The following is a 22,116-nucleotide window of genomic DNA, read 5'->3' on the forward strand; positions in this document are numbered from 1 at the left end:
TGGTGTCAAACTCGCCGCAAACAAAAAGCCTTTCCGGTATCCTATTTCAAAATAAAGCCTCCAGTGAGCAACACGTCGGCATTTAAAACCAAACTATTAATAAAATAAGACATTTTGCCAGTAACACACAGCGGACTAAAGGCATTTAATCGTGAATATGCGCGTGCACGCATCGATGATTTACCTTTCACCACTCTGTGACATCACCACGCTTTTAATTTGAAGGCGAAACCAGCTCGGATCCGGTCTTTTTTCAGGCATCTTGTCTGTCCCCGTGAAGTTGTGTGGAGTAAAGCTGGTGTGAGATTTCACTGTTGGCCCCGTCGTTTGCACACTTTACACGTTGGACTTGCTGAAAGAGGTCGGGGCTGTTCGGCTGATCGAGAGCGCTCAGCGCAGACTTCCGGCCACCCCCGGGTCATGGTGGGATTGTTTTTTAGCGGGATGAGAACCACCGGGGGCCGCGCGCACTGGGGATATCCAGGTCGCCGGTAGTGCGCACCCACTGGGAGCAGCAGCGGGTGGCAGGCGGATGGGCTGACGGTGGGGTCGGTTCTTCTCCCGATGATAAAGCGGCTGACGAGACCGATGAAAATCGGAAGAAACTCGGGGTGACTTCTCAGCTAAAACCCAAGATGGTACCGACGTTTTTCCCCGTGAAGAAACTGTGGCGCCACCGTAAATATCTCCTGTTCGGCGCGATTCTGGTGTTTGGAGTTGTGGCCGTCTACCATGAGATGGTTGCTGCAAAAGCGTGGAGCAGTGATACCAGTAAGTCTGCGGCTGCCGGGTCCGGACACCGTTACGACAGGTCTTACTCAACAAGTGTTTGTCCTTTTAAACTTTCCACCGCGCTTAGATCTGATAGAACCAGCTGCAAACCATCCGAATAATGGAATCTGAGCATGTAAAAAAAATATATATATATAACCTTGCAGAGGGATTAAGCTGCAGTCAAATTAAAATAAAATTAAAAAAAATACAAAAGAAACCTCCAATGCTAAAGGCGTTCACGTATCTGAGTCTGCTTGGTTTTGTACACTTTCCTTCTAAATATGAACCAGCGCCAATTAACAAAAAAACATCCTACAAAGTGCAACTTCATAAATAGGCTCAGAGCTGAATCATCACTTTGTTGACACAGCACCAGCAGCGGTTTGAGTGTGGTGTCGACGAAGACGGTTTCCCGTGATGTGGACGACACAGATGTGGCTCTAATTATTTGAAATGACAAACACATCCTGTTGTTACTCTTTTGTGTACGCGAGTGGAAATTGTTTGGACAACGTTCAATGCTAAACGAAGAAGTCTATGTGAACATTGGATGTATTTTACACCTACTTTTACCTTTTTCATTAATCGTGTTGGATGCATTCTGCACAGGAAACATGAGCCTAGAGCAGGTGACACAACAGGTCGATTTAAGGAGGTGTGTGTGTGTGTGTGTGTGTGTGTGTGTGTGTGTGTGTGTGTGTGTGTGTGTGTGTGTGTGTGAGCAAGAAAAACGAGTGAGGGGGGGATGGGGAGGTCAGATTGCAGGTTTACACTTAGAAGGAAGTCTTGTCTCACACTGGGTAATCAGACTTCCTGCCCTTTTTACCATATTTGCGCCTCAGCCTAACCATCTGTTGCGTTGCACTCACACCCAAGTGTAACATCAGGGTGTCACCCTGGTATGGATGGAGATGAAAACAGAGAAAATAGTCAGGCTGGTGTCTGCCCACACGTGAGATGGAGCTACACATGAACAAAGCCATGGCATGTAAACACATGCCCAAGACCTACATTTACAGGGTTTGTCTATCTACACATTCCTGGGCTGTAGCCCTCTCCACACAGTGGGACTTCTGTCAAGGGAAGGACCCCATATAGCCTTCAGACGGAGCTGAAAGAGCAATGTGAAGATTTAAAACGTGTGATAGAAGAAGTTTGGACTTGTAAAAATATGCTGTCAGCAGTGGTTCAGGTGTTTGTGGTGCCAAAGATGTCGAAGTGCATCTAAAGTGTTAATTTATTAAGTGTGAAAGCTATTGTTTTAATGTCACAGTATTTATTTTATTTGCCTTTTTATTGAGTGTCACAATAATTTGTTTTAATTACAACTTGTCAATAAGAAGACGTGAGCTTTTTTTGGAAGTGATATGATTTGAAAATCTGAACTTGCAGGCCGTTGCTTCAGTTTTAAACTACTACTAATACCTTGATTGATCATAAATAAAACATGTCATACAAATTATGTAATTCCAGGTATCCATAGTTATTTGTTTCATTACATTTTATATTATATCACAAGCTTTTTAAAAAAAAAAAAGGGCTGCAACTCAATACAAGGAAGCTGTGCTCAATATTGCACTCATGCGTCTCCTGTTGCAGATAGTGATGCACAGTGATTTGCATGGCTCAATGACTCAATTTTCCTTTGTATTTGTAAAGAGATGTTCTTGTTACACGGAATTATAGGGAGAAGTACATCGCATGGGCCAATGTCACATACCGTTACTGCCTAAGCTTGTTTGTCACGTCCAATCATATTTGCATTCTGTCAAAACTTGATAAGCTTTTTGAAAATGCAATAATGAAATTAAAAATAACTGGACATTTAGATTAAAATGTACCACTCAAATCCGTTCTTGATGGATTTTAATTGTTGATATATAGCACCAGTTTAAATATTTAACACTCAAAACATCACATGTAAACAAGAAACAGCTGTCTTATATATAGTGATTCAGACAGGCATTAAATATTGGATTTTCATCAAGTAACAGCTATTAGGATATGATATATGGCCTCCATTGTTGGTGCCAGACAAGTCCACATGAAATGGATTAAAAAAACAAAAAGCCTGAATGATTAATAACTAGAAACACCTCATGTACACAACTTGCTATCAAGCCTCAAGTCAGTGACATTGGCTGCGATGGAAGCCGACATTCAGTCATTTGTGTTTGGGTGTTGGTTGTTCTGTGGTTGTTTCAGGGCACACTTTGAGAGTCTTTTTAACTATTAGAACAACAGGAAAGACGGCCTGGTTCATGTCCTGGCGAAAATCGGATATTATGTTTACAAAAAACATTTGCCTGCATCTTGTTTACACCATCACTGTCTAAATACTTACTTACTTAAGCTGTTGAGCTAATCGTTTGACTGTACCTTGTGCAGACAGCGGTTTCCAACAGTCAGCCTGTTGGGACATTTTCTATAGAAACAAAAGACACAAAACTAAAGGAGCATCAAAGAGAATGGAAAATCTTAAAACTACAGGGATCCCTCAGAGATTTATTAAAAAGCTCTTGGGCTCAGTGTGTCCAAATGGAAAAACGCGAGAAGCATTGTTGCAGCAATTGTTTATTGTGGGAGTTTCCTTCTGTGCAGCGTTGCAGGCACATGTTTATCACTTACACACTGCCGAGAAGAAACTGAAAGATAAAGACTGTGTCGGTACATGTTACCACAGGAGCGCTCTTAAGGCAGATGCGGCTCTCTAAGGGACGTCTTATTTTTCCCACATGTAGGTCACACCGCCACTTAAGGACGTAGATAAGGTATGAAGCACTGCAGTTAATAAATGTCCTGGAGAAATGGCTGCCTGTGCGGGCGGGTGATTTTATTTACGTGGTGAACCTCTCTTCTGGGCACTTCTCCAAAATGTTTTTAATAATCTAACCTTTGGTAGAAGACAATAAGTTGGAGTTAATGATAAGGTCTTTACACCAGCCGGTCTCTAACGCTCACTGGAGAGGGAACAAAGCATGTTTGCTATCTGCAATATGCTGCTTCCCTATTACACATAGTATGTTTGGCTATCTACTTTACATGTTTAACTGTTTAACATAGCCACATTGTTCAGTAGTAAACATCTATTTTGCTGCATCAGGAGCGTAGCTGTGCCAAACCTCGAGTGTAGTCTCCAAAATGGACACAACAGACAAAACGTTTCCACATGAATGACCTCCAGCCTCTTTGATGTTTAGACGTAGTAGTAGTGAAATGATTGCATTTGATGACAGAATAAAATGCGAATGAATGTCGTGGCAAATAGGCAACAGAGGAAGGGTAAGAAGGAACACTGGGGGAAGACAGATGGAGATAAAAATATTCCTCTCTTGCTTTTCTTAACCGCCACTCTAGAATTACGTGTGTTGCCAAAATTGGCCCACGGGGTGTGTGTTTTGGAGACTCCACCCTGGTGGTAATGACAGACTTCAAGTCTAAAGGCACTGTGATCTCAATTCACTCACTGACACCACAAGCTCATTAAATGGAAAACACACACACACAAAAACAAACCCAAACACTGAGGTCCTCCTTTTTAAACGCAGCCTGTAAACTGGAAGCTGATGGAATGGCTTAGAAGGAATAATATTTCTGCTCCGCTAGAATGCCAGATATTTTTACCAACACGGGAGTGCCATATAATAGCAGCTCCTTGAAGGCCGTGAGTAAGATGAGTTGTACTCGGTGGTCGTGGAGTGGGCGGGACTCTGTTGGGACACTGGCCTCCACTGTTGGCGCCGAGACAAGTCACCATGAAATGGATTTAAAAAAAAAAGTGTGTTTGATTATAAAGTACACAACCTGCTAATAAAGCAGTGAGTGCCATTAGACGCGATGGTGGCCTACATAGTTTCAATATTTGTTTTTTGTTATGTTGGTTTTTTTTGGTGTTGCAGCATGCGTCATGTTTTCAGCAGCGAAGCACGACAAGCCGCATGCTATTTCTAAGTTTGGAATATATTTTAGTTTGAATGCGGAGTCCATAGGATGGGATGCCAATACAGGAAAGAAAGGTGGAAATCCCACTTTTCTTTGAAATCAACAGAAGAGACGTTGTGCCCATCTGTTCCCAGTCGATGCATATTTGCCTGTCAGCTGATTGTTTCTCTCCCACTTCCTCAGGTATGTACCCTGACGCCGATGGCAGCAGCTGGAGGGGAGCCATGTTTGACAAAAGGGTAAGGATCAGTACGAGATGCATAACAGAAAATCTGGCGTGTGTTTGTGCAGGGAGGGGTGGAGGAAACCCACCTCGCATGTAAATATGTGTGTTTTCCAGGTCAGAGGGGACAATCAACCAGACTCTGTGGAGGATTCAGCTCCTTGGAGGTCCAGCCACACTCCACAAGCCTGGAAACCAGAGGTGTGTGTGTGTGTGTCCCCGCACAGTGCCTGCACGCGTAAACACTCCGTCTCACCTCTTTTGAACTCTGAATCACCTGCCCAGGCCTGCCAAATTCCCTCCCTCCGTGCATTTGCCTCTGTGTACAGTATGTTTCCTGCAGCAGAGTCCGCTCCAGTGGCTCTGTCATCATGTTTTCACTATATTAAGCGCCGCTGTCTTTTGGCCAGTTGCTCGCACCTCATGTTTCAAGCTGTTGCTCTGTCTGGCTCTGCAGACCAGCGTAAGCAATCTTGCAGTAGCATCATTATAGTCTCGGTGATGTTTGTGCGGGTGCTCCCTTTGTCACTGATTGGATTTTGATCTAAAATGAACGGTCTAACCTGTTGATTTCCAAAGTGCTACGTTCAAACGGCGTTGGCTGCCATGACAGATCGATACAATCCAGCTGCAATTACCAGCTGCGACAGCGACGCTGGTATTGTTTTCACCTTGTGAGTCTGAGAGAGTGAGACAGCCACTGGAGGGAACTTTTTCAGGAGTCTGTCTGTCTGTGTGGAAATATGTTATCACCGCGATAGTATCACAGAGGCAGGGTTCAAAGATGGGTGTGGAAGTTGGCGGGGAGGAGGAGGGGCAGGTGTCATCGGCCTCCTATCACCAATAATTGAATTGACACCATGTTTGCACCAGCGTGATAAAGTACATTTGTCTGGGTTTTTCATTCTTTGAATCAGCCAAAAACATGCATACCGTTTATATTTTTGAATCCTCGAAAGCTTGCGGGGAGTTCTGATATTTAACTTTTTGTTGGCTCATTAACACCTTGAGAGGCGCCCCTAAACGTACCCATCCCTCCGGTGAAAAGTCAAAGAAATTCCTAACAATTGTGAAGCTGATATCTACAGGGGGGGTGTAACAATAACAGTTTAGAAGTCCATTAAATGTCTCAACATTCAGAGAATTGAATTAAAAATGACTAAAATAAATTCAAATAAGATTGAGATTGGCCTTTGATCACAGAGAAGAAAACAGAGGGATGAGAGTTTGTTAAATGATTACAAGCAGCTCTGAGTCTGGGGAAATGCTTTGAGTCATTATTTTACAGCCTAACCGCCAAAACCAAGGTCACGCTAACATTTAACCGACTGTGCTGATGACAGCAGAACATTTAGCTTGACCACTAATGAAATCTGATGAACTGCTGGACTGGTAGCACCGAGGCTTTGGCTCTTACCTGCATCATTCTGCCACCGCCGCGCTGCAAACGGCAAACACGGATCAGATAACATGGCCGCCTTGGCAGATGTCACAGAGGTGTATGTTTACAGGACATCTGGGCTTCTGCTGAAACTCAGCTGCTTCTTCACTGACGTACGTGTGTGTTTCCTACAGACCTTTGTTAAAATGATGGCAGGGAAGAGCAATGTGATACCTGTATAAATATATTAACTTTAGATGATTAGGATCACCATGGGGCTACAGCATTACAACAGCTATTCTTCCTGGAGTGACTTACACGGTGACAGTGCCAGAATCAACGGGACAAGACGAAAACACTGACAAGACCAGCTCCTGGGAGTTCAGGGCCCTGGTCCAGGTTTTACTTGGAACTCTGAATTAGATAACCTTGAGATGGGGGGGGGGGACTCTGGGTTTTCAGTTCCAGAAAGACAGGTAACTAAAACGAAGGGTCGGTTACTATGGTAACTGACTGTGTCATATATAACTTTGTTTACTCAGGGACAATCTAAGGTCACCACTATTATAAGCTATCAGTCGTTTCTTTGAACGGCGTTTTTTCCCCTCAGATTCAAAGTTATTTTTTTAAATATAAATATGTAACACTTTGACTCACACAGACAGCTGTCAGTTGATGACAGCTGTCACTGTGGGAACATAATTCTTATCATATCGGATGTTAATATTTCTCAGTGAAGAAGATTGCTGTGCACCTGCAGAATTGAAAGTATGTGTGTTTTTTTTTTTAATAAGATGCGTATAATCCAAACGTGTTTTAACAGTATTTCAGTGACTGTATTTAAGATGTCGCTGAAATAAAGCTATTGAATGTAAATCTAAATGATGCCAACAATTTAAAATTATACTTTTAAATCCCCAAACACATTATTACTGGATCAGACTGCGATCTAACAATAGTGTCATTATGTCTTTGAACTGTATATTTTCTATTTTCCATCCTCAGTTGGCTCCTGTGTTTTGTCCCCTTCGGTTTAAACCTGAACAAATATATTCATAATGTAATAAACAGTCTCATACACAGTCAGATTCCACCACTTTATTATCCATTGAGGAAACTTCAGTCTGGTAAATGATTAATTAATAGACAAGACTGAATAAAACTTAAGATAAGTGTCTACGTCCAGTAATATCTCTACATCGACTGGATTAAAGTGGAGGCTCTTCTTTTTTTATTTACCTGTTGCCATGGTGAATCCTCAATCGGGGCTCCATGATGATGGCTCTATTCATTCACCACACAGTGGCTATTTTAAAAGCTGAAGCAAGAAAAAAATAAAACTACTTGCCTGGCTGGATAAACCACATAACGTTTATAATTTGGGTGAACCGACTCTTTAAATAAGACTTTGTCTGGACACAGGAAGTGGGTGGATAGCAGGAATCCGGTCAGTTGAAACCAGCAGTTACTGTATTGTCAAGTGGTATCCAAGGAAGTCTGTATTTGTTAGTTTTAGTTTGTCGAGTGCTGAGGCCAGATGGTTAATTGTCCCACTGCTGACTGACTGGAGCACCAACACCCACCACGGCCCTCACTCCCTCTGTTTACTTCCTGCAGTATAAGGGACGGGCCAATCTGCATGCCTTTGAGGACTGGTGTGGCAGTTCTACCGCTGACCTCTGCAAGAACCTGCACTACCCACTTTATCCTCACGTGAGCTAAACTTTCCTGACTCATTCATTCTATCTTATTGATCATTTACACTTTCAGCCAGGCTAGCAGTGTGGCTCTGGGAACGGTCGGTCACTCAACCAGACCTGAATATCCCAACACTGCACAGTTGGTTGTGGATGTAGGAGGTGCATTCTACATCCACATGCTAGATCCTCATGTTCCTGGACTCCCAATGTAGTCTGTCTTTGGGTAAACATCATGGCTGATTCTCTGCATTTCCTTTTCTTCACCCCTCTCAGTCCAGGACTACGGTGCAGAAGCTGGCCGTCTCGCCTCAGTGGACCAACTACGGGCTCAGGATATTTGGTTATCTGCATCCATATGCTGACGGTACGACGTGAGCTAGTTTCTGTCGGTTACCACACTGAGTGCATGCAACATATCTCCATTCAATCTGTGTCTTTATCTCCTTTTGTTCCCGCTTCCTTTCTCAGGAGAGTTTGTGTTTGCTCTGAGCTCTGATGACAACTCTGAGTTCTGGCTCAGCACAGACGACTCTCCCCTTAACTTGCAGTGGTTGGCATGGGTCGGGAAGGTATATATATATATATATATCTCTCATCTTCTTAAGAGAAGGCTCATTGCCTCATATAATATTTTGTTTAGATGTGTGTCTTGTGTTTCTTAGACAGGCACCGAATGGACCGCGCCGGGCGAGTTTGATAAGTATGCCGGTCAAACCTCCAAACCAGTTTGGTAAGTTTACACCAGATTAACACAGTTAAAATCAACAATGTGAGAAGGGGAACACACAGTACGTAACGAACCCACGTCAGAGACTGAAGCCAGAAAAAAAAAAAAAAACAGCTCTACATCAGAACTGTTTTTGTTTGTTTGTTTAAGCAATAAACCACACAAGGCTGAGATTGACAGGCATTTAACAACAAACACTGGGCGTCATGTTGAACCTGCCGTAGTAATGCTAGTGTAATTCTCTCATAGCTGTGTGTTTGTAGAGTACAACAGGTTTGAATGCGACTCAGCCAATCATAATGCAGCGGCATAAGCAGATTAAACTGACGTTGGCATCTGCCTAGTACAGCATAAACAATATATTCTGATATATAGGATGTCACTTTTGTTCATTTGCAGCGTTCCACTTCAGAGCCATGAGATGTGTACATATAAAACAACGCAGATCAAAATAATACCCCAAAATGTCTATCTATGTATATCAAATCTGTCTCTTGCAAGTCCCCTGGTTTAGTTTTGTAAATAAAAGTGCAAAACTATATGGCAATATATGAGGTGATTAATAGGAGCTTTAATCACTTTAAATCAATGCTTAAACATCAGCACCTCTAATCTAAGAACACAAACATAAGCCTTTCTATGTAAAAAAAAAAAGGAAGGTAACATGTTACACTGCTATTGGCTACATTGTTAACATGCTGGAAAGTTTTTTCTTAGTGTGTGGGTGTGTTTACTGTAACATGGCAGGATATGTTGTAGGCTACATAATGTAGATGTGTCTGATGAGTTGTCACCACCAAATGTATACCGGTATATCAGCAATTCTGATCAACACTTGGTTTATGTACATGCCTAGTGGCCTTGTTAGTGCAGATTATGGAGTGTGTTTGAATTGCAAGATGTATTACAAACCTATAAGTAGGAGAACATAGTTTAAGTTTAAGTTTTAATGAATTTCTTTCTGTGATGCTCTTACTCTCTGAAACTATACTGACACAAACACACACAAAAACTGCAATAAAACATTAGTATGGGAAAATGCAGAAATGTATTCAGATAAAACAAAGAGTGTTGTGCCCAAAATGAGTTGAATTAAAACAAAGAGTCCCCAGGAGAAAGAGACCGATAAACAGATTTGTATCTGACCGTGGGAGCAGCTGCAGCCTTTTGTAGTCGAGTCACGTCAAGTTTATTTATATGGCCCAAAATCACTATTTTACCTCAAGGGACTTTCACAACCTGTACAGCATATGGCACCCTCTATCTTTAGACCCTCGAATCAGATGAGGAAACCCCTCACTTTTCAAAGATTCCTCATCGGTTTCATTACGTGTCTGATGGGACTATAATGTAGTACTGACTATGACGTTTTACTGTCTGACAGGCTGTCTGCTCAGAGGAAGTACTTTTTTGAAATAATCCACAAGCAAAACCACAGAGGGAGTGACCATGTGGAGGTGGCCGTAAGTACTTCCTTCCTTCTCTCTCTCACGTCAGGTCTGTGCTCGTTTTCATGCGCAACGTGAGTGAATGGATTCGAAGAGACGTGTCACTCCTTTTGTGTTGGTCTTCACACAGTGGCAGCTCCGGACCAAGCTGGACCAAGGTGTTAGGTTGAAGGTTATTGAATCCAGTCACATCTCCCTCTATGTTAGTAAGTACACGAACCCACTTAATTCCTGCTACTTTAAACAACTCACTGAATGTGATCCATTGGAGAGCTCGGGATGAATCTCCATCACACACTTTATTATTCTAATGTAACGTGGCTTCGTCCCACAGATGAGTCTGCCTTGTTGATGAGTGACGTCGCCCACATACCACAGACGGCTGCAAGTCACCGGCGAACCCCCAAAAAGCAGCAGCAGAACGCTGCAGCAGACATGCTGAGGGAAGACCCGCGGGACTCTCTACACAGACGTGAGACACGTCGCCCTATTTCTTTGTCACGCGGCAGATTACCTCGATTCCACAGAATCAATTGCAAGTTTTGTGCAACTTATTTCCTGCTGCTCTCATCAACTTATCTTATCTCAAATCTGTCTGTTGTGTTTGTCTGCAGTGCCTTTGATTAACAACAAGTTCCTGCTAAGTGTCCTGCCTGACTGCTCGTACAAACCCAGCTACACAATCAAAGACTTTCCCCTCCTGCGCTACCAAGGACTGCAGTTTGTATGTATTTATATAGTTATATATAGTATGCTAGTGTTTTATATCAAGTGCTTCTGGTTGAGCTGCAGCCCAGTTTATTCTTCATTCACACAAAAACAAAACAGGTCCTGAATACAGTCTTGGGATAGCACCGAGGAAACAAATGTGTGTTTACGTTGCTCCAGGGTGACTCTTTTTCCATCTTTCTTATTTGTTTTTTTAATTTGTTTCCTGTTTTGCTGAGAAGTGTCGACTATTTGAGGAATCTAAATCATGCCTTGCGTGCCTAATGTCTTGTGAGAACCAATTTAAAGGAAATACACAGACATACTGCACCCATCACATTGTACTGATTTCCCTGAAGTCCTCTGCGTGTTGCCTAGCTACCAGGTGATTACAAGGCTCCAGGAAGTCATTGCCCAGCTAAGAAATAACACTAACAATAATAATAATAATAATAATATAAATCATTATTTATATAACATTAGCAAAACAAAGTTAGAAAGTGCTTCACATACAAACGGTAAAACTAAAAGAGCAACAAACAAATTCCAATGGTAAAACATAAAATGATACAGATAAAAAAATGGAGATAAAAACAGATAAAAAGCAGTTTGATAAAAGAACGTTTTTGATCTTAGATTTAAAAGAAGCCACGCACTCAGCCTCCCTTATTTCCTCGGGCAGAGTCTTCCAGAACCTTGGGTCTCTTATCTCTAGAACTCTGTCCCCCTTAATCTTGAGACGAGAGACTGGAATGAAAAGAAGACGAAGAAGTTTTCATATCCATCATGCGTCTTTTTCAATTCTGAAATCATGCTTGCATTAAAAAATACGATCAAGCAGCATAGTCCGTTCTTATCTTGATTCTACACACACCTTGTGTATCCCTGCGGTTCAGGCTCGGGTAACCCTGATTAAACCACGTCTCACGATTCATCAGCGAGCTTTAACGGCATGTCATTTAATTTCCTCTCCCCAGATCCACATGTCCTACATCTACCCCAATGACTACACACGACTCACACACATGGAGACGGAGAAAAGCTGCTTCTACCCTGAAAACCCCAACTACATGAAGATGTAAGACACCGCCGGAGATAAACTGAACATTGTGAAATCAATTCTACATCCATCTATATTAACACTGATTATGACATATACTAAATGAAAATGCATACCGTAGGACAGAGTAGAATTAGGAGGTTGACAGTATCACCAACAGAGGGTGCTGTACACTTCAATGTACTGAAGTTTCACTGCAGTAGATGAAAATGTTTTGTATTATGTCCTGAAAACAAATTATTTTTTATATATGTATTTATTTATTTGACAGCATACAGCCTCTTAGTCTGGGTAGGAAACGGATGATAACTTCTCTTTTAAGAAAATGTACACTAGTAGTAGAAGTAGTATAAAAGTATAAAAACATAATTACAACACAGTATATATTCATTATACAGCAACAACAACATTAAGGCAGAACAGCCACAACAACAAAACACGTGGTTCAGGTAAAATAACTAAATCTTTGCTTGATTGTGTGCTTTGTCTTCAGGTACGGTTTCTCTAGATACATGAGACTGGACCGTCCTGGTATGCAGGACACAAGACACCCAGGACGAGGTATTTTGTTCTTCCCTTTTCTTAAAAAAAAAAAAAAGTAAATACTCTCATAATGTCATTCCATAACACTCTCCTTTTCTGTTAGAATTTGATTTCCAGAGGAAGAATTCAGTGCTAGAGGAAGAGATGGACGATGAAGCCTTTCTAAGAGAACAGGAAGCAAAGAAGGACCACGGGGATTCCCTTTTTCCAGACTATGGTGACGATTATGATGATTATGCTAAGAGACGCAGGCGCAAACTCTTCCAGGTGCAAGAAACAAACAACGGGCCGAAGAACAGCTCTGACATCAGACTGCACACAGATGAGTTGCAGAGGAGGCAAGGGAAAGACGGTGTCCCGCAGCGTCAGCTAGAACCCCAAAAACTAGCTGAGCGTCTGGAGTCAACGCAGGCCTCAAAACATCACCGGCCTCTGCAACAGAACCGGGCAGAGTTAAAGTTAGAGGGCCATGTTAAAATGGCAAAACAGGTCAAACCGAAAGGAAAATTAAGACGAGCTAAGAAACAGAAGCTCAAATCAGTAGAAAGCAGACAGCAATTTAACGCAAAGGAACGGCCAGCTGTCCTGTCAGATCAGCTCGATTCTAAACAGCGTTATATGCAGAGGTCCAGTAAAATGAACCATACCCAGATCCAGGCACGCATTCCACCCTTAGAGAGGGACGCTCCTACGCCTGAAAAACCCACAGAGGCTAAGCAGTGGAGGTTTGTAAGAGAAAGGGGGCTCCAACCGGTCACCAGCAAGCATTTAACCCCTCACAAGAGAGACATGGACCGGCCTGTTGTCAAGCTAAATCAGAGAGACACAGATACTAAGAATCAGTTCAGGGATAAGGTGGAGATGAAAATGGAGGAGGATCTGCAAAATCAAATCCGCCGAGCAAAGAAACTCGCTTTGGATAGAATAGAGTCCGGTAGAAAAGGAGTGGAGGAGCGAACAGGGGAGAAAGTCACGCCCGTGAGGCTGAGAGACTCTCTGTGGGGAAAAGGGGGAGACTTTGAAAGCTTTGAAGGCAAGGATGGAGAGGACCTCACCCCGACGCCGGTGTATGACACTGAGGTCAACTGGAGCCAGACCTTCCAGTTCAGCCACCTGGACCTTCAGGCAGAGCGATCCGATTGGATCGACCTGCAGTGCAACGTCTCGGGCAACCTGCTTCTCCACTCCAGCGATGCTCTGCCCATAGTCAAGGCTTTCATGGACCAGCTCAACGAAAAGCACCACGGGTAAGTGCTGTGTTTGTACATGCAGCCATGAAATGTGCATCACATGATTGATAAGACGCATCCATGGCAGGAATCAGCCTCATTTGAATGTTTTTTATTTCTTGTAAAATGGGTATTTCACCGTGTTCTATGTCCTTGCAAGGCGCTTCACGTTGGTGCGCGTGCTCAATGTGGTGAAGCGCATGGACGAGGTCCAGGGCAGCCGCTACCTTCTGGAGCTGGAGCTGAGAGATGTGAACGGCCAGTTGCTGCGCCTTTCACACTACATCTACGCTCTGATTCGCCACGGCAGGCCACGCGACAGGGACTTCAGCTTCCAACGACCGAAACCTCAGTGGGTGCTGTGTTACCCGGTGGGCTTCCGCTGGAACCCGGTCGCCACCGTCCACTTCATCGTACCGGGTACATCCACCTTTAACGCGCTCAGCACGGGCCATCACTCTCACCCTCAACTCCTTTGCTTCCTGTACCGGGCCTCTTTGTGTGTTCACAAAAGCATTCGTCATCACCATAATTTCACCATAATTGACGACAGACCGCCTCAATATTTTCAGTAGATGTAGGACTCGTCTCCTGAAGAAGCTGTAATATTGACATTAATGTCCCAACCACAGAATCCTTATCATTATTTCATTGCACATAAATTGCCTCCGATAAATGTCATTCGTCCCATTTTGTAGCCATCATTTTACGGTTTAAAACTGTATCAAGACTCTCTAGTCAGTGTTTTTTTTCCTGAAGGCAGGACTGTTGAAACCAATCTAATACAATGTGAATCTGACACTGATGCATAACTTATAGTAGACAGAGGTCTTTGTTCTCTTCAGTAATCAAATGTTATTGTTTTTATGGCAACGGTGTCCTTTTCACAGGATTTTAAGAGTCAAGAATGTTAACATTAAAATTAAAACATAGCATTCTAGACGGATACTTTTCTGCGTTTGTTTAAAATTGTATTACACGCACACAAACAAATTATTTTGCCTTGATCAGATGTCATTGATGAAAGAGTATAATAGAATACTTTATGAAAACCTAATGTCAAAATGTCGCATTTTAGGGGGGAGCATCAATTCAGTGTGTTTCATCTGTTTCTGCATCCTCTAAATAAGTGACTATCTGTCCGTGCCATTCTCAGTGAAGAACCAGGCTCGCTGGGTTCAGCAGCTAATTGCAGACATGGAACAACTGTTCAGAGAAACCGGAGACGCCAACTTCAATCTCATCATCGTCGACTACAACAGCACCGACATGGACGTGAGGAAGGCTCTGCAGAAATCCTCACTCCCCAGGTATGTGTTCGTTTCGCTCAGTTCACTGAATCCGAACGGATCTATATGGATGCATTTCCTCTAACTACGCCTCTGGAATTGATCAGGCATGAGTACGTGAAGCTGGGTGGAAACTTTGAACGCTCCGCTGGACTGCAAGCTGGCGTCGACCTCATAAATGTGAGTATTCGGACATCACTCGGCGGTAAAGATGAAGGGATGCATGTGTGAATAGACGGTAATAATAAGTCTCTTTTGTACCTCTCCGTGTTCGTTTTCCCTCAGGAGGACCACAGCATTGTGTTTCTCTGTGACCTCCACATCCACTTCCCTCCCGCCATCATCGATACCATCAGGAAGCACTGTGTGGAGGGATACATGGCCTTTGCTCCAATAGTCATGAGATTAGACTGCGGGGCTACACCATTTGAAGCCAGAGGTAGACACAGATGCACATTCTTTGCTTTTACATTCATTTTGTTCCTGTTGAGGTGGTTGGTTTGGTTCAACCAGATACTTTTAGATGCCTTTTTTGCCAGTACTTTTTTACAGATTCTCACTTTTCTTCCCCTCCTTTTTTTCTTTGTGTTACTAATGACCAGCCTTAGGACGCCTAATCTTCTGCTGCTTCTCCGTCTACTCAGAAACCTCCATGTCTTCATTCTTGCATAGACATGTTAGATGGACATCAGGCTTCTAACAAGAGTGTAGATGTGGATGTAGATTGATAAAAATAATGTTTTTCTTGCATTGATATAAAACAAAGTCAGTGGTTGTGGTAAGTCACTATAATCTTTTTGTGCAAATTAAAATATAATGAAAATGTGGCCGTATCATCTGTGTTTCAGGCTACTGGGAGGTGAATGGCTTTGGCCTGCTGGGGATCTATAAGTCAGATCTGCAGGCAGCCGGAGGAATGAACACCAGGGAGTTCAGAGACCGCTGGGGAGGAGAAGACTGGGAGCTCCTCGACAGGTTTGTCCTGACTTTCTAAATGTTGTTGTTTGTTTCAATTTGAACGGAACAAAACAAATCCATTTAGTGAATGTGCTTACTTACTTTTTGGAATTGAATATTTCAAGTTTAGTGTGCATCATGCAACATAAAACGCGTCTGTTTTGATTGAGAGTAGGTCTATTGTGTTACAACTGGAAAACCTGAATGAAAAAGGCAGGGCTAGGTGTGGTTAGACAGGCCTCACTTGACAAAATGGGTTCTGTAGACAGGAGATCCGGTTATAAAGACAAACAAAGCCGTCAGGGAGTAGGCAAGAAAAAAGTTAGAGATCAGAGACATGAGACCCAACACAACAGAATTGCGTGATGCTGTGGACAAAGACAAACTGGCACAGAGACAGAAAAACACACCCTAAATACACAGGAGGTCTGCATCAACAGGAAAGGTGAAACCAATAAGGGGTGGGGGTGGAGAGGCATACAGGCGGGAAGGAAGGGAAGTATCTGAGTATCTGGCGAGTAACACAATACGAGACGGGAAATAATTGAATGCCGGATTAAAAGGAACACATAACGCAAGGAGCAGGGCGAGACCTTGACACACTTTGTATTACTATTTGTGACAACGCACACAACGAATAAATGAAAGTAAAACCACTCTCTGCTCCAGGATCCTCCAGGCAGGACTGGAAGTGGAGCGGATCTACATGAGGAACTTTTTCCACCACTATCACTCCAAACGCGGCATGTGGAACCGGCGGGTGTCGCCCGGCCACAGTTGACCTCGTCACCTGCCCGCCGTACCATGACCACGGTTGCCGAGGTTACAACCCCGGCAGCCAGAGCACTTTAAGGCCGGAGCCTGATTCACGCCAAGCGACTGCAATGACTTCATTCACTTCAGCTCAGTGGCAGCAGGGCTGATCGTTGCTAAGGAGATACTACTGATATGCACAGTTTATTCCACTGGATGAACTATTGATTACTGCCAGGGTACTCGTTGATGAAAGCCATCGACTTTGTGATATTGAAGATACAGCTGGGCGACAATGCCGCTGACTAAAACCACGATGACCTGCACTCCTGGCTGCAAGGAACCGATGCAAAGACGAAACGTAAGTTAAATGACACTCCGAGGATGCACACACACACACACACACACACACACACACACACACACTCACACACACACCATAAGGATCACAAGTCTTGCACACAAGTCTTAACTGGATAAAAAAAAGTTGTTTGTGACAAAATGAAAATATGCTGCAGATTGTGTATATGGTAAACGGCATTATGAGTTGTAAATTATGGAAAACTTTATATTTATTTTTTATCAATGTTTGTCGGATTTTGTTGATGTTCTAAAAACACACGATGCATTTCCTGTACCTCAGCCCCCCCCTCTCCTCTTTTATGTTCTACTGAATATTAAACGTGCCTTCTGTTGTTGTTATTCAGGTACTGGGGCCACATAGTGCTGTTATTACCGAGTCAGGGAAAGCTTTAAACTGGAAAAATAATAAAAAATGTTTAAAGGATTTTTCATTATTGTATCATTTAGTTCTCATGTCGGAGAAGGACAGTGGATTCTATGTGGACAGGTATCTTTGTGGGCATGAATCAAATATCAGAAAACTGAAATGATGAATTAAGGAGAACATTTCTGTACACATACCAAAGATAAAAGTTCAAACTTGAGTTGAATGGTCTCTAATTTATTCTTGAGCTGAAAACTAAAAAAGGAGGGTTTGCTTTCGACATGAAAGGCTGTTAAAATGTCTCTATATATGGCATGAAGGGCCATTTTAGTCACAAACTAGTTCTACTGTAATTTAGAATAGGTTTGATAAATCTCAAAGCCTATGTTTCTTTTTGCTATGAAGCTTCCCATTCTAACAGAATATTGTTTCACACAGTAAATTCAGATGTAGTAGGAAATATAGGAGGTGCAAAAAAGATTTGTGTATTTATCATATTGTTTTATTGTTATTTAAGACAAGATGAATGGCAGCATTTTTCTGATTGTTCACATTCCCGGTTTAACACATGTGCCTTTCTTACTCTTTTGCATCTGTTTCACGTGTTCTTTAGGGAAATAAAACACAACATAATTCTGGTCTAATGCCAGACGTTGGTGGAGGTTTTGTTTTAAAACACTTCCGGCAATTGTGTGATGTTTCTTTGGGGTACCAAAGCATTTAAGCTTTTGAAATGCATTTCCTTGTTTGGCCAGAATGTACGATGAATTCTTCCTTTTTTACTCCTTCATTTCTTACTTTGCTGTTTTTAGATATACCTCATCCATCTCTTTGTGCTGAGAGTTAAACTCCGCCTTATTGTACATTTCTATAAGAGTCTCTTCTCTCAGGGACCCGGGTTTTCTTTCCATTTTACAGTGCCTTGACAAATCTGATGAATAAATTGATCTTTCTATTTTAATGTGTGCTCTTTAATAGTTAATATGCAAATAGTGGACTGAGTCTGCATTCCAACTGATACAAAACTATGGTATTCTTGCATTAACATATGTCTGAAGACTTGAAATATCAAAACAGAAACCTGTCTGTGTGTGTCTGTGTGTGTCTGTGTGTGTGTGTCTGTCCTTGCTTAGACCACAACCACCTTAGAATCCGGCCTTTTAATCTGAACTACACACACATAAAGGTTTTGGTTACTGCATCTTGCTATCGCGGTGGCAAAATGTCCACACAACACCTGGCAAAGTACTCAAAACCACTTCTGTGGTCTGCTAGTAGGTGTTTCCAGCACCACATCTTGCCATGACACACTCGGGGAACACAATACCAGCCACAAGCTGCTGCGGCAGGTTGACACAGAACACAGATCATATCAATAACAATATAATAGTACTAGTCGATGTTAAACATTAACGTTTGATGTTGTAATTTGGCTTATGGGAGACATTCTGCTTCCCTAAAGGTGTGTTAGGGAAGCTTGAACACACCTTTAGCATACCATCCTTCATTCAGCAGTGTTGGAACAGCAGACACAAGCAATGACAGAGAAATACACCTACATGATCTGTCTCAACCAGCTGTGGTGCACGAGGGCCGTATTAAGCTTTAACAACAGTGATGAAAATGCTCTGCACAGTAGGAATAACTGACGGTACACTGGCGTCCACACAGGCGAATGCTGTATTTTCACAGACGCTCACGCGCACTCGTAAATTCCTCGGAGGCTGCCGACTCCATCCTTTCCACCCCTCCATTATTCAACCTTCGTCTCACCGACGCTCTCTGATGTCTGCTCAAGGACGGCTAGCGTGTGTGACAATGTTTACCGTTTATTATCCGACAGGAATACTTCCAGTCAAGGGCAAAGGCTAAGTATACCCTGGCTCCGACGCAAATATCTCTGGTGCTTTGTCACTTTGGCATAACTTAGTGGAGACACTGTACATTCATAGGTGCATCAGAGGGCAATGTCAAGTCAACTGCAATTAAAGGAAATTCAATGTTGTGTTTACTAACGGTTTCTTTCAGATATTTAAAAAACAAACATCTCACTGTAAGAAAAATCGTCTGTGCTGCAGTGTCGAGCAGAGCAGCTACATAGTTATTTTACATATTTTCTTCAATATTGTGAATACATGTAAGTGAAATAAAAGAGAGGCAATATGTACAATTTTATTGTGTTCTTTTACACGACAGCAATACTCGGCAGTAACATGCTGTGTATTCACAACACTATTTTACAAATGGTCTACTTGAGAACAGAATAACAACTACAGTGACTTGAAAATAATGTGTATGATTACATGTCTGCCAAAAACAAAGGCAGCCTTTTTTTGTAACATTATGTAATTGTTTTATATTTATTATACCAATTCTCATCCGGTAACATCATGCATCAAACATCTTCTTCCTGCCCTCCATACCAGACATGGCCTCTACGTTCTTCCGCCAGTCCCCGACCTCCATGGTCAGCTCCTGGTATCAAACACACACACAGACCATTAGGGTTATTTGCAGTTTAATGTTTTTACTTTATTTTGTGTCTGATGGAGTAGGCGTACCTTCTCTTGTTTGATGTCCTCTTTCTTCACAGACTTGAGGTTTGCCCTCAGGTCCATATTGCCCTTGTTTTTGGATCCAAACAGAGCTTTCAGCATCTCGTCTGCCGACACTCGCACCTTCCTCAGAGCTGGCTTCTTGAACTTTCCTCCGAGGTCCTGAATCTTTAGATTCAGTTCGTTGATCTAGAGATGGTGAAAGGCTTAGCTGGTGACTTTTTTATTTATTAATAAAGACCTCTTTCTCTTGATGTGCATCTATATCAGTGCATGACATACATCTTTGTAGTTCTTCATGACTTTGGCCTCACAGTCATACCGCTCCTCATCCACCTTGTCAATCTTTTCATGAATCTGCTTACAGAGTTTCTTAAAACAGAAGACATATCCACAGTATATTTAAGTACACGAACAAGACTCATGATTATTGTTTTTACACAATGCATCTTGCATGGTTAGTCTCCGATCTCACCTGCATGTTTTCGGTGTTTAAACCGGTGAACTGCAGCGGAGGAAGCTTCTCTGCCAGGTAGCGGACCTTCTCTTCCTCCCGTGCAACCTTCTCTGCCTCAAGCTCTTCTGTTGCACGAGCAAGCAAGAGGAGCTGCATGAGTCGAGGTCAACATGGAAGGAAGTACGTGAAATGTTGATGTGTAACTTTTTGGCTGTTCTCTCATATTAATAGATTTGTGTACAGAAGAGAGATTGACACATGCATTGTTTACCTTCAGTGATAGCCTCCGGGAGGCTGAAATCTTGCTTTTGGGCTGAAAATAATTAAGAAAATTTGACATTACACCTGATCTTTTAACTATCATGATGTAAAAAAATAGATAATTGTGAACACTTTGTTCCTGCAGTTAAAATAGGCTATTTTTGGAGTAGCTGCTCACTCACCTATGTGACTATGATTTACTATGTAGCAGCATCTAACTGGAAGGCAACAGTGTATTATAGTGTATAATTAGTGAGCCAGTGTCAATATAATACATATCATTATAATTAACATAATAATATATATTGTGTTTTTAGACTTAGCACCCTATTTTATTGTGCTTTATAATATTAATTTCGTCCAGGGAAGCTGCTAAGCTGAGTAAAAATATTCAGTGTATAACAGGTTAACAAAATGGAATTATTATATTGTTAGTTCAAATAGGTATTACCTTTACCCCTGCCTTGGGGGCCAATGGGGTTGGCTTGTCCTGAGGAGGAAAGGATAAACAGGGGGATTACATTACATTGAACTTCATTGAACATCAAGCTATAACTGTTTCACAGTCATTAAGTTTAGAAAGTGTGGTGTGACATGCAGTAACTTACATAGCTGTGATGGTCATGGGGAATGTGTTGCACCAGAGAAACAAAGCAAACAAAAGACAATGTTATTGTGACAAAATGATTCATCACAGGCCAATTAAACACTCTGGAAAATGACTTTTTAAACTGTGTGTGATGACAGGACTTACTCATCAGACATTGTTGCACCTTTGAGAAAGGAATAATAAGGATTCTGTTAGATTTGAAAAAAAAAGACACCAAAAGAAACAATTATAAATCCAGTGTAAACCCGAAAACGATAGCTTCAGTATCAGCACATGCATCAACGTGGTTTTTAACAGCAGTTCGCTTTTATATGTCGATTCTTTCACCAAAGATCCTCTTTTGTGAAGATGGTTCACTCCACTAAATCTTCTGTTTAAAAGAACTGCTCCCTTGTGCAGGTTTTTTTTTAAGTAATAACTGACATCCAGCTGCTTTCTGTCTCTTAGCTCATCATTCATACACCTGCACTCACATTCTGCTTACATAAAACTAGGATTTTTTTTTTTTTTTTTTATAAAAATGATCATCAAATCCTATTTATCACAAAGAAATATTAATACTTTTAGCTTTAAATGTCAATGTTTATTACACACAGTTGTATCCAGTCAAATCTTTAATGTTTTATGTGTTTCGGTCGGGAATCCTGGTACTTTGAAACAATGGCGTAGTGAGACGTCTTCTCTTCTGCTCACTACTCGGACACCGCCCACCTGTCAGTTCGAGATTATTGGTCGCTTCACCGGGATTAACGGGAAATCTCCTCTTGTTAAC

At 42.1% G+C, this 22,116-nt stretch overlaps 2 protein-coding genes across 3 annotated transcripts; one reads left to right on the top strand and one right to left on the bottom strand.

Annotated features, from left to right (window-relative positions):
- The first annotated feature begins 253 nt into the window (after positions 1-253).
- Positions 254-18,422, top strand: b4galnt3b (beta-1,4-N-acetyl-galactosaminyl transferase 3b). Of its 2 annotated transcripts, XR_014597788.1 has the most exons (21): positions 254-771; positions 4,900-4,955; positions 5,057-5,140; positions 7,938-8,033; positions 8,294-8,384; positions 8,489-8,589; positions 8,683-8,750; positions 10,132-10,210; positions 10,326-10,401; positions 10,530-10,667; positions 10,810-10,919; positions 11,881-11,981; positions 12,457-12,524; positions 12,610-13,753; positions 13,896-14,155; positions 14,892-15,045; positions 15,132-15,204; positions 15,310-15,463; positions 15,873-15,999; positions 16,651-17,095; positions 17,442-18,422. XR_014597788.1 is itself a non-coding variant. In XM_084018469.1 (20 exons), exons 1-20 carry the CDS (start codon positions 636-638, stop codon positions 16,760-16,762), a joined length of 3,228 nt encoding a protein of 1,075 aa, XP_083874595.1. In that variant the 5' UTR covers positions 254-635; the 3' UTR covers positions 16,763-18,422. The 2 variants fall into 2 exon arrangements, 1 of the variants encoding a protein (XP_083874595.1); XM_084018469.1 differs by having other exon boundaries at positions 16,651-18,422.
- A 1,209-nt stretch (positions 18,423-19,631) lies between these two features.
- Positions 19,632-21,429, bottom strand: tnni1c (troponin I, skeletal, slow c). Its single transcript, XM_084017635.1, has 7 exons — positions 21,343-21,429; positions 21,186-21,224; positions 20,745-20,786; positions 20,492-20,623; positions 20,299-20,388; positions 20,023-20,205; positions 19,632-19,936 (listed from the first exon to the last, which is right to left on the bottom strand). Exons 1-7 carry the CDS (start codon positions 21,424-21,426, stop codon positions 19,850-19,852), a joined length of 657 nt encoding a protein of 218 aa, XP_083873761.1. The 5' UTR covers positions 21,427-21,429; the 3' UTR covers positions 19,632-19,849.
- Positions 21,430-22,116: the final 687 nt, after the last annotated feature.

Source organism: Eutrigla gurnardus, assembly GCF_963514095.1.
Source record: "Eutrigla gurnardus genome assembly, chromosome: 9".
In the NCBI taxonomy this organism is placed as follows: domain Eukaryota; kingdom Metazoa; phylum Chordata; class Actinopteri; order Perciformes; family Triglidae; genus Eutrigla; species Eutrigla gurnardus.